Source organism: Anser cygnoides, chromosome 17, assembly GCF_040182565.1.
Source record: "Anser cygnoides isolate HZ-2024a breed goose chromosome 17, Taihu_goose_T2T_genome, whole genome shotgun sequence".
Classification (NCBI taxonomy): Eukaryota; Metazoa; Chordata; class Aves; order Anseriformes; family Anatidae; genus Anser; species Anser cygnoides.
Window position 1 is genome coordinate 7,683,497 of NC_089889.1, and position 12,198 is coordinate 7,695,694.

A 12,198-nucleotide genomic window follows, 5' to 3' on the forward strand; every position below is an offset into this window, starting at 1 on the left:
TGAAGTTTGGGTAGATGCCAAGTTAAACTTCCACTAAGATTTCTTATATTTGCAGCCACTATTGATTACTTTCCTCGTTATTTGATGTGGGTATTGAGACATATGGATTGAACTATTTTTATATCAACCCCAAAAGATATTCTCCTTAGGAACATCCATCACAGTTGCATGCAAACTATTCTGCTCTGGTGCTTGTAGCTGCTGTTAGTTGGGGCTCTCAAGGCTACTACATGTGGCAGTTTGGTATGGAGTCCCCTAAAGAGCCCGCAGTGTTCCTCACTAGCCGAGAGAGCAATAGCGGTCTGTTAGATGTGCAGAAACATGCATGCAAACAGCTCTGGAGAGCGTGGGGCACGGCTGTGCATAAACCTAATTGTTGGAAAGGATTCTACAAGTTGAATCCAAAGCATTCGCCGGTTACTAACTTTATACATGCAATAAAAATTCTGAGGGTAGAAAGAAAACGCTTTCCCCCCCCCTGATTTCCAGGAAATGTAATGTTAAAACTTGTAAAGGAGAAAGAAGTTCTTAGATGTGAAAAATGCCAGCGTAAATTGCCATTCAGTTTTAATTATTTCTGATGTAACACTGTATTCAGCCTTTGTTTATTCTTTTCTACTCAATGGTTTAAATCAGTGGTCTACAGATTCCTGGGGTTCTTGGACAGCTTGGGATGCCTGAAAGTTATCTAAGAAAAGCAGGTCGTTGTTAGCTTGTTTGAACTTGTCATCCAAGGGTCTGCTCCATCCCTGGAAAATTCTTTGGAGGGTCCACAAGTCTCCAAGATTGAAAATAACTGTGTTAAAGTGAGACTGCTTGGAGGGGCTGTTTCCCTAGAGGGAAGCTTTTAACGAAACCTCCTGTTTCTGTTTTTGGTTATTATTTCCAATTTGCTAGACTTTGTTGATCTTTGTTAAAACCAACTTGAGTGAGGGGAAGAAGGGGAAATGCTGCCTTTTCTCCTTTCCTCCTCCCATCTCTTAGAGCAGGTAATTCACCCCCTCGTCGTTTCTGTGTGCGCTTTAGGTGAACTGCCTGCTCGAGCTATCACAAGTGTCAGAACAGGTAATTGTATTTAGCTGTTCAGTGTACTTATGTAGATAGCAGGATATTGTTATTAACCTTTTTTCTATACAAGGCTGAATCCCATGAGTGTTTTGTTTTGTTTTCTTAATGTATTTAGGAGGAGGGATAGGTTCATCTTAGTTTCTCAGAAACAAATAAATGCTACTGCCCTTCATTTCACCAGTCTGTAGCCTTATTTCTGGGCAGTTTACATTAAAGAGGTTTATAAATATCTCCCTATCTTTTTCCAGCATTTGAAGGCAGAGGCCAAAGCAATGTGTAATATGCAAAAGGCCGAAAGTTACACCCTGGGAGCACTTTGTTACTGCTCTCTCAGACTTGCCTGTGAGAGCTGCCCTTTTCCTACAGAGCAGAGATCCTGGAGCTGCAGCAGGACAGCGGTGTGGGCGCTGCGTGCCAGGCCAGGGGATGGGCCCTGGCACCTGGTCCCACATTGGCTGCAGACGTGTGGATGCACAGCTTGCCTTCCTCCGGGCACGCTGCTCCCCGTTCCAGGCAGGCTGGGGTAAGGCTGCTGGGAGCCCCCGTCCCCCAGCAGCACGCTCACCTAGTTGCTGTTGTCTCTTCTGCACCTCAGAAACGTCTCTGCATGGGCGCTTGGCTGGCAAAGCGCTTCTCTGGTGCCTGGGGCAGTTGCAAGGCACAGAGCACAGGCTGAGGGACAGAAGAATTGAGTCTTGTGCTGAGTGCAGGAGTCTGGAAAGGTTTCTGGATGTATTTGGGTTATTTTCTGATCAAAAGGTTTGAAAATGGTAGTAGAGAGGCTCTGTTATCTTACTGGGGGAAAATTGCAAAAGTTTGCAGTAGTCCACAGTCTGTGTTAATCAATCTTTTGGGGGTACTGTGCTGTTCTGGTGATTTAGTAACACGGCAACACCTGGCACTGCTGCAGAAAGACAAACAATCCTCGAGACCAGCCTGCAGTGTTCCAGTATTTTTGTTTAGGCTTTGGTACCCACTAGAACATCAGTCTTGGAAATGGGGCTGCTAAGGCTCCCTGAATCCTGTTTAACAAAGTCACGTAGCAAGGGCATCGTGATTGTAAATCACGCTTGGAAATCGGCCTGCAGAGTACGGGTCATGTGCTGCAGCTCCCTCCTTGTCATATGCCACCACTGTTCCAGGCTCCTTTTTACTTTCCAAAAAGAAGGCACAGAGCAGCAGCTGCGGATAGAGGTGGAATTCATTTAGCTGCTTTGAGAAAGCCACTGCCAGCGAAAAACAGCGGCTCAACAGTCTTGGGTTGTAGTGAGGGGAAAGAGATCCAAGTGACTGGAGATGGTATAATAAAAAGGAAAAGAACCAAATGATTTGGCAGCCTGTGAAAGAGGTAAGGATGTGGTAGAGAAAGGAGCAGGAGGAGCTGGAATGAAGAGCAGAAGTAAACAATATAATTTAACTTATTCAAAAGGGACAGAATGCTTATTAAAGCTCTGAGAGATGATAAATTAGTGCTTTGGTGCCATTGTTGCCTCAGATAGAGTTGTCATATGGTAATACTGCAGCGGTGAAGGCTGGAGGCTCATGAATTCATAGGAGGGGAGTGGAAAGTGGGGTGTATGGTTACATGAGTTGGAGCCGGTGAGGGAAAATGTGCAGCCTGCTTCAGGAGAGCATCCTTGTACCTGCGTGCTGTTCCGTGGAAGCTGCCATTACGTACTGAAGAGGGCCAGTTGAAAACACATACTTCAGTGCATCCTTGAGTCGCTGTTTCTATGAAGATGTATCCCACTCTGAGAGCTTTTACCTTAGTTGGAAGGCGCTGTCGAAGCTCTGCTGTAGTTTATGAAACCCTTGTCTGAAATAGCCCTGGAGCCCTCACCTGGAAATGCTCTTTTGCTGTTACTCCTGTGGCAGCACTCAGAATGTCAGAAGATAATTTGAGGCGCTCTGGTGGTGAAGTTTTCCCCTAAGGAATACTGGGCTGGGGGAGGGAATCTCAAAATGATCTTATCTTACATTACACAGAATCTCTTGCATTACTTACTGTGGCATATTGTTTCCTCCCACAGAGTTCTGCTCAATCGCTTTCAGGAAGAGGCTACTCCGTAAGTCATTTTACAGCTAATTCTTTCACTTCTGTTGATGTTGATTGCAGAGGTTTACATTACCTATTGCATATCCACTGACACGAAAGAAATGCGGAACGTAAAAAATAGGCTTAGAGAAGAGGCCTGTCATGCACGCGGCAAGGGACAGCTCTGACGTGAGAGAGCGTTAGGAGTCTGGGGGCTCCTTGAGTTTAATTTTATGCCTATAGGAAGGGGTTTTTGGTTGTTTTATGGTGCATTTGTGCTAGATAGCCATCTCCTGAGAATTAAAAGATGTGAGAGGGGAGAGTTTTCAACACCGGTGGGAGATGTTTCCCTCCTCTCCTCTCTCTCTCAACCCTGCATAGGTTGTCATTTGTGCATTAAATACAAAAATCAAAGAGAAAATTACTGCACTTTAAGAAGAATTGTGACCCTCACCGGTCTGAACAAAAAGTCAATACTCTCTTGTTTACAAGCTCTGAGTTACAAGACATTGTAGCAGAAAAAAATCCCTTGTTTTCAGAGGACGGTGTTGCTGGTCCCAGGTATAAGTGCTATAGGGCTGGTGGTGCAGGGCCAGGGCACATCTACATACGTATACAGTGCAGTAGTGATGTTGAATTGACCATTTCTGTTCACATGTACCTTATTTGTGTGTACTATAATGACATTTCCTCACATAGAGATGGTATAGTTATTTGTTTATTTGGGTACCTTTGCTGCTCAGTGGTCCAAAAAGGCAGGCACATAGATGTTATTGCATGTATTAATGAAGAAATAGGAGAGGGTATGAGTGGCTTAGCAATGTCAACACGAAAATTCCTGGAATCACACTGTATCTGCCTCCCATAACCAATGTATGGTATGTAGATATCCGTTATGGTATCCTGGTTGTTCAGCCAATAAATCATGTATTCCCTCATTACTGGTGCAAAGGCTGTAGGTAAAGGTGTTTGCTAATCCTGTATGCAAATCTGAATGAGAACATCTACGTGCAGTTAACAATTCCTGCCTACACTTATTGACAATAATTGCTTTTTTCATGACCTTTGCCATGATAAAGTTTTGCCTTCTAGACGCATGGTCTAAAACTCTTATCAAAAGCCATAGCTGTTCACTTTCCATCAATCAAAATGAGTAAACTTTATATCCTTTAGGAACCTGATGAGAGAACTGGTACACAATTTTTCGTGATAATCATATGAATTATTTTCTTTAAATAATTTGTTTGGAGATGTTTGATGGAACCCGTGAGGTCCTACCTGGTGCTGTATGCACAGAGAATGAATTAATTGCTAGGCAGTTCATAATTTATATTCTGATTTCATAGCAACACTGTTGCACGCTATCATATGTATTATCAGAAATACATAATACAAAGCTAGGCACATTTAAATCACAAATGCTTTAAAAAATAGCACATGACTTGAAAAGTCTTATGGTATTACGAATGTTGTCACAAATTTTTAGACAGTAATGACACGTGTCTCCTAAGTATCCTTCTGTGAAAAGCTTTCCAGCATCCCAGGTGAGTATCGTTACTTAATTCACCGAGTGATGAGGAACATTTGCTCTCGTACAGGGATTTAAATCTGTACTTGCAGACCAGTTGAGTGCTGCTCCCCCTGTACGTGAACAGCTGGATCCACCTAAGCTTCTAAAGGCAGATGCTGTATCTTCTTTTTGTCTGTAAAATGCCATGCATGCCTGTGGCACCACATGAATAATAATGAATCATCTTCACAGATTTCATGACTGAGGGCATGGTTGGGGAATGAAACAGTTTCCCACTGGCTATAACATAGGTTTCAAAATCTTAATGGAAAAAGGCCGAAGAGTTCTTTTTAGTCTCTAGGCCAGTAAATCATAGGACTGTTTTCCACCATCACTGAATGTTAAGAAATTTACTTCTGTCTCTCAGATAAATTATTCTGAGAAGATTTCTAGCTCCTTCTCTGTGCATGTTTGGGGACAAGTTTCTTTTATTTAGCCAACCCATAACCTGTCAAGGGAGGTAAGAGCTTTCTGCGCGCCAAGGCAGTATTTTGAGATCATGAGCAGTGTGAGCTGGGGTTGCTTTTCCTTTTGGGTTGTCATTTTCCCTATTAAATTGCCTTCTGCCTCACCAACTACCAGCTGTTGAGGCTGACCGTTTCCCTTAAGACTCCGATGCTGCTCCAAATTGATTCAGCATAAGGCAGAGACTATCACTTCCAGCACTGCCAGACCTCGCTGGCCCAAACCTGTTCTGGAAGCTGATTCTCCCAGGTGGCAGAGATGTTCAAACCACCAGTTCAAGAAGACTGGCCCCAAACCAGGGGTTGTCCGTAATATCCTGTAACAGTTTTCATTTTCTCGTGAAAGCAGCTGTATATGAAACACTAAGTCAGTATTTTGGCTCTGCCCCTGTTTACATCAAATAGGTTGTTTGCCAGACATGGTGAAAGCATGTTAAGAAGTAGTGCTAGCAGGAGGCACGGTGGAGACACCGTTTCTTGTACTTGCCTGATATCCTCCTGATATCTGTGCACGGCTTGTGTCGTTGAAGACTGTCACTTGCAAAATGATGATATATATCGTTACTCTGTGAAGTGCTTGTACCGGGTTTCATAAGCAGCTGTTTAAATACCACAAACTATTTTGTGCGTGTTCATTTTTTAATTAGCTTGCTTCAAATCTGCACGCTTCACCATTCGCTTCCTTCAGCTGTCCTTGCAGACCAGGTTGATTTCAGAAACGCTGGTAAATAAATAAAAGGACGTTTTAAGGAAATGCGCATTTGCAGAAAGAGCACTTGGAACCTGTCGTAGGTCTCTTGAGTGAAAAGTCTCAGTCCAAGGTTTCAGTCAGGCAAGCCAGGCAAGGCCTGCCTGCGTGCTCAGCACAGGTTGGCACCACCTGCCTCGGCAAGCTGGGGGCCCGGGAGCTGAAGTTAAGAAAATTAAATACAAGGGTCTGCATAATAGCTCCTGAGTGCTGAATATTCCAACAACTTCATTGATTTCAGGCTTCCCACGGAGCCTAAATAAGGACCATGCTTGCAATAACTGAAATCCCGGTGTCGCTGAAGTTAACAAAGACCTCTGGTTAACTTCAGCTGCACGCAGATTTAATTTCTACATTTGAAAATTGTGGCCTCCAAAGCAGTGCTAACAGTGACTTGGCGTGTAGTTTCACAGTCTGTCTGAGCAGGTCACAGGCAAAATTTCTTATAAACCAATTTCCCAAAATAAAGTTTTGAAAGGCATGTAGTTTGACATGGATAACATGAGACATATCTGTGTCTGTACTGTTTCTGCAGGCTCCTTATCTCATCAGTAGCATGTGATCCATATCCTTATCTTACTGAATGTATACTTCCGCTATGCTGAGAAATAGAATGCTAGTTTGTTTATGGAGGTTAATATCTTATTCTCTTTATGACTTGATTGTTACATATATGCGATAAACTACTCTAGCCATTTGTCACACTTCCTGCACACACAAATGAGATTGGTGATTTTAGTCAGACAGGTCTGTCTGTGTACTCTGAGCAGACAAAACAGATTGTCTTTTTGGTAATAGTATGAGAGGCCTGTCTATCTGAAAATGCACTGATTTGTTGAAAAATAAATGTAAAATTAGAAATTAGCTACATATTGAGGTTTCAGTATATATCATTTAAGTTGCCTGTGGACCATTTTTCAAATTTCTGATAGCTAAGTCAATTAAAGACCTAACATACTTAGAAAGTAGTTACAACGAACATAAAATCAGTACTTACAGTTAGTTATTAATGGCTAAAAAGTTGGATTTGTTTATAACGTTGGGCTCATCATATAGACAAACCCAAGCTGCAGTTGAACTTGAGTCACTTCTGCAGAGTACAGTAAAGGAAGGAATTGGGAGTATGTGGTAGCTTAAAAAATAAACAAAAAACCTTTTCCAATAAATTATGCAGTTTATTTATAGAACATCTGTGCAGCTGTTCCTCTTCTGAAATGAAAGGGGCTAAAATGCAGGAGTGAATAAACTTGAAAGCATATGGCAAATGGGTAGGCAGTGAACCAACCTGTCTGAGCGTACCTTGGAACAAAAGTGCAGGAGGATGAGATGTCTTTGTTTTGTTTTATTTGTTCTTGAAAGATTTTTATTTTTCATAAAAGCAGTAACGCGCACTTGGCAACAGCGGCTGCTGATTTTTATTCTGAGCTTCTGTAAAATATCAAAGTCTTTGCAGCCCAGTCGAATCCCTGGCAGCTCATCAAATTCTGTTGACTTTACATCTTTCTTGTTGAGCACCGGAAACCAGCGTCTCCGATAACTCAGACTAGCTCATGGGTGTCAAGAAATTTGCAAAAAGTCCCTAAGGCCTGCAGAGCCGGGCGGGTCATCCGGAGCCAGGTCAGTGCTACTTGCACCACGCAACCTGCTTGCTTTCTGCTTTGTGAGGCAGCCCAGGAACGAGAACCTCCATGCTTGGAGCACCCTGAGCCCTGCCGTACCGCGTGCCTGTGGCCCAGCCTGCCCTGGCTTCCCAGTTGTTAGAGATGATCTTGGTGGCCTTGCAGGATTCTCTCATTGAATCGTGTATCTGTTCTGTGTGCTTGATGGGGCTGTACAGGGTGCTGTCACCGAACGGAGCTGCCCAGGACCACCTTTACTTGCTCAGAGCTCCTTAGCTGGTGCCATGGGCACGTGTGCTGGGCGTTGAGTCGCCTGATTTGCAGCGTGGAGGTGGTCTCTGGTGCAGCAGGCGCAGTGGGAAGGAGGACAGGTATGAGTGACAGCAAAGTGCTAGGTAATCATCAGCCTTGAGCTGTTGACTGTTCGCAGGTTTATATACCCTCATATACCCTGTAAAGCTCTTTTCACGGCCTGTTTTAATTTTGTGCCAGCTCAATGCAGCTCTGTGAAACCCTGAAACAGATGGTCCCCACTAAGGAGGCAGCTCCCACGCCAGAAACCCTCGGTGCGTGTACAGGCAGGTTCGGCGTTTCGGCGTAATGGTTACACAACGCGTGGAAGCTCGTGCCAGCAGCGCTCCGCTGGTCCGCCCGGTGCTTCGCGGATGCTCTTGTGCTCTCAGGCTGGGGACCAAAGTGTCAGATTTAGAAAAGCACCTTCAGCGGCTTCTTTTTCATAAACAGCTCAGCTCAACGCCACAGGTGACGGTTATATACCTTGCCACTTATGTGATTGCCATCGAGAATCCGGCATCCTGAGAGAGATCCATTTCTGCACTAAGATCAGCAAAAGGATTGCACTGAAGCATGTGTTGCTTCTGCTTGGGAATTCATGTGTGGTTCAGCTCGTGGGTGTGGAAATGTGCTCAGTGACCAGAGGCAAACCTGACTTGTAACTAATGGGGCTCCTCCACTTGCTGATCTGTCATACGCTAATGAAAAATCTCTCCTCTGTAGGTAGGTAAAATTTTGTAGCTGGGCTGGAAAAATCATTGTATTTTAGGACCTCTGATAAATTAGCATTTTTCCTTGCCAAAAATCAATATTGGAAACAGGGCTCTTGTTATGAATCTAAAACTCCTTGAGCTGGAGCCAAAGTTAAATGATAAAAAAAAAAAAAAAGTGAATTTAATATGCATTTCCTACAATAGTGTGCCTGTGGGCTGGCAAAATGAACAAGATTTTCTGGACAAGATTTATGAATAAAGGAGTAATCATTCCAAAATAAGTATCAATCTTGTTTTGCCATGATGCCAAGTATAAAAAAGGGACTGTAATTGTCTTTCTCTTGTGGACAAGAAGAAGAATGGCAGATATGTTCCCTTCAGGTGGAGCAATGCTCTGTCTTCTTCGAAGACAGGTACTCAGAAAGGGAAAAGAAAAAGGGTCTGTGATAAAGTAATGTGGTCTGTAAGAGCTGTGGCAGTGCAGAGGATGAGAAATAGAAAAATAACAATGTATAATAGAAATATAAAGAATTTTTAAAGGAGGTCTCTCTGTAAGATAGCTAGAATTTTGGAGAGCCAGGAACGTAATTGTGGGTGTCAGTCCAAAGCAGTTAACTTCTGCTGCAGTTCTTTGCGTGTGTTCCTAAATAGCCTCACTTCACAAGAACTCTCCCCATGTTTGAGTTCACCCAGACAAGCCGGGTTTACTGAATAAATACTCCAAGTTTGTTTGTTCTGAGTGCCGAGTGCTGTGTGAGATAGGGCCAGGCTGCTGTAAGCCAGCCAAGGAGCCGGCCCCTTGACTCTGGAGTCTCTCCCATAACCCATGAGCTCCAGTGCTGTTGAGTAATTAGAGCATATATTATTCCAGATTTGTGGGAGCTCTTGAGGGTTTTTGAAATGTCCTATGAAAAGCGTAAGCAGAAGTACAAACATAAATGAACTACATACTTCAGCTTTACAAATACTGGAGCCCATAAACATCCTTACAACACATTTTCCTTTAGAAGTTCCCTTTTCTGAAAATCTGTTTCTTCTTAGACGACTTCTGCTTTTAATTAGGATGAAAAGTCCCATAAATTTTCACTCATCTCCTCAGCCATAAATAAGCACAAAGAGCCCTCTCCAGCTAAGTTTGTCTGCCCAAACCAGCGGCGCTGCAGAGAGGTGGCCGTGGAGCTGCCCGAGCAGCGCTCCGGCAGCAGCAGCGCCCTTTGTCCCTGAGGCACCAGCAGCGTGGGGCAATGCTGATTTCCATAAACCCCCCAACTGCAGGGGAGCCGCAGCCGGCAGACACTGCGAGCCCCTGGGAGCCCCTCGAGGGAAGGGGCAGATGACTTCTGTGTGATTTTTGCCCACGTTTTTAATCTTTCCAGCCATCGCCCCCAGCTTGGCTGGGGGCACTGTGGGGGATCCGGTGGCTAATCTGTCTAAAAAGATGCTGTTGTTATACAAATGCATCCCCTGAAATTCCCCATGCTTCTCGGCTTTTGGGGTAGGATAACCTCACTGTCGCTGGCCTTGCACACTGAAATGGAGAGTTGTCCAAAATCCATCTTAAATTCACCAGCCTGGAAAGGATTACACCCTTCTGGAGAGGAAGGGCAAAGATTTTGAGAATATCTGGTCTTTATTTCTAGACCTTTTTGATTAAGACTGTCCTGAAGCAGTTGTGTCATATATGAGCTATAGCTTTCCTTGTATGCTAGGGCAGGGTATTTGCTTGTCTGAGTGGTTTTCACATCATTATTTGTTCTCCCAGCTCTTTCCTTACAAGCCCTTGCCTTGTTTTACCTTTCTTTTCTTTCCATTTACCAAAACCAACAAAAAGACGATTAAAACGGGAGGTTGATTAGAATCAGGGCTACTTACCAGATGAGCACAATGAACAGGGGAGGAGTGTGGAGCCTCTGGGGGGAGAGAGGTTGTTTCTGATTTTCTGTAATGCTCTGTTAGTCCTGTGCAGTGACAAGTGGCGATGCTAGGGCGTTGTACCTAGAGAAGGGGTTAAAGTAGCCAATTTCTGAGGGCTGCATGATCGTGCTGGAGTTTGCTGTGCTGGGTGCTGTGGTGTGTTCCTCGGAGGAAATTCATGTGGCAGGCGAGTTCACGCTTTCTTGTTTTATCTCATATCTCAATATGCCCATGCAGAAACCTACACCCAAAACCACGGAGTGTAAGAGGAGCAGCAGAGGAAATAACAGTGACATTAACTCGCAGTGCTATTGTAGAAATGAGACAAAGGACATGTTTTGTTGACCTTAATAGTAAATGAACAAGAGAGAACAAGGAAAAGGGATTGAGTGAATGAACTTTGTGGATGCTATTGGCATTAGAGAATGCCGTCTTCTTCTTGTGTTGCAGGATTTAAAATATTTAATTGTGCAGTTCTGTGGAATAACCTTTTGCCCTTGTGCTCAGGGACTGATTTCTAGTATGTCCCCAAATGGTTGTACCTGTGTTGAACTGCAGGGAAATAAATAGGTCTACAGAGGGTCAGTTATTTGGATTGATGAAAAAACTAGCTGCTGCATATCTGCAGTGCAAGGAGGGCTTCCCTTAGGTTGGTGGTCTTCACTCAATTTCAGCGCATGCATTTCTTCCTTGTCACCTCCTTTTTTTTAGCTGGAATTCGTTATTAAAGGTTAGAGAGAGATCTTCGCCAATGTCAGAAAACAAAGATGCAGCTTTAATTTAACAAAACAACAGATGCAATCCTAAGTCAGATCTCACCCCATAGAAGGGTTTTAGTAGCATATTGAAGGTGTGGTGGCTCTGCTGTGACAACTGCACATGGGGGAAAATCTGTTGTATGTTGCAGGTTGGGGTTTCACTCTTTCTCACTTCGTGTTTCAGCCTGGCTGCAATATACCAGGCTGCTAAGACGTAAATATAGTGGGGAACTTAACTGTGTGTGCAGCAGAAAGGCAGCGCTCCCCCATTTGGGAGGGGTGAAAGAAGAGAGGAATGGCACCGTGCTTGCTCCTGTAGGGAGGGCAGCCAGCCAGGGGAGGAGCCCAGAGCGCTGTTAGGCTCCTGCTGCAAGACTCAAATTGTTACTGGAAGGACTGGACTTCTCATCTGCTTTGCTAGGAGAGGAGCTTTCAGATGGAAGCCCTACTCAGCCGTGTGAAATGTTTCCTGCACAGTGTCAGAGCTTTCACTTCCCATCGCGTTAGCATTTCAGCTTTGCAGTTCCTCGTTGTTGATCCCAGCCCCAGTCGCTGTGACTTGCTGGTGACATTTTAGAAAGTGAAATAACACCCAGGTGCCCTTTCTCCTTCTTGTGGCAAATAAAAAACGAAACTGTAGGAGGCTCGATGTAAAACTTGAAGACAGGCAGGGAATGCAGCTCAAGGGGAAAAATGTAGACGAATCCATAGCGTGCAGCCCATGTGTGAGATGAGTCGCACTGGGATGGGAGACCTTTGCAATACTGTTTGGTAACTGGTAAGGCCAAGTACTCTTTTTTATTGGTAGGCTATTCGTTTGAGGAAACAGCTTTGTGGAGGCAGTGGTGTAATTCAGAAGCCCAGTGGTTGACATACCCCAAGGTTGGTCATTATAAGTCTTGTTTTAAAACCTGCTGATGGATGAGACTAATGTTACGAGAGAAATTTTTAACTTCCAGTTAAAAAATACCCGATGTTCAGCTTAGTTGCAGCTGATTGTAGCTGTTCTTTCATT

The 12,198-nt window shown here is 44.1% G+C and overlaps 1 protein-coding gene across 29 annotated transcripts in view; it reads left to right on the plus strand.

Annotated features, from left to right (window-relative positions):
• FBRSL1 (fibrosin like 1) overlaps positions 1-12,198 on the plus strand; it is a 518,463-nt gene that overhangs the window by 232,503 nt on the left and 273,762 nt on the right. For 23 of the 29 annotated variants that reach the window (XM_048063690.2, XM_066979019.1, XM_066979011.1 and 20 more), the window contains one exon: positions 3,099-3,134. The exons of the other annotated variants lie outside the window; for them this stretch is intronic. In XM_048063690.2, coding sequence (XP_047919647.1) covers positions 3,099-3,134 — 36 coding nt within the window. The remainder of the gene's footprint in view (positions 1-3,098; positions 3,135-12,198) is intronic. 29 annotated transcript variants of the gene reach the window in all.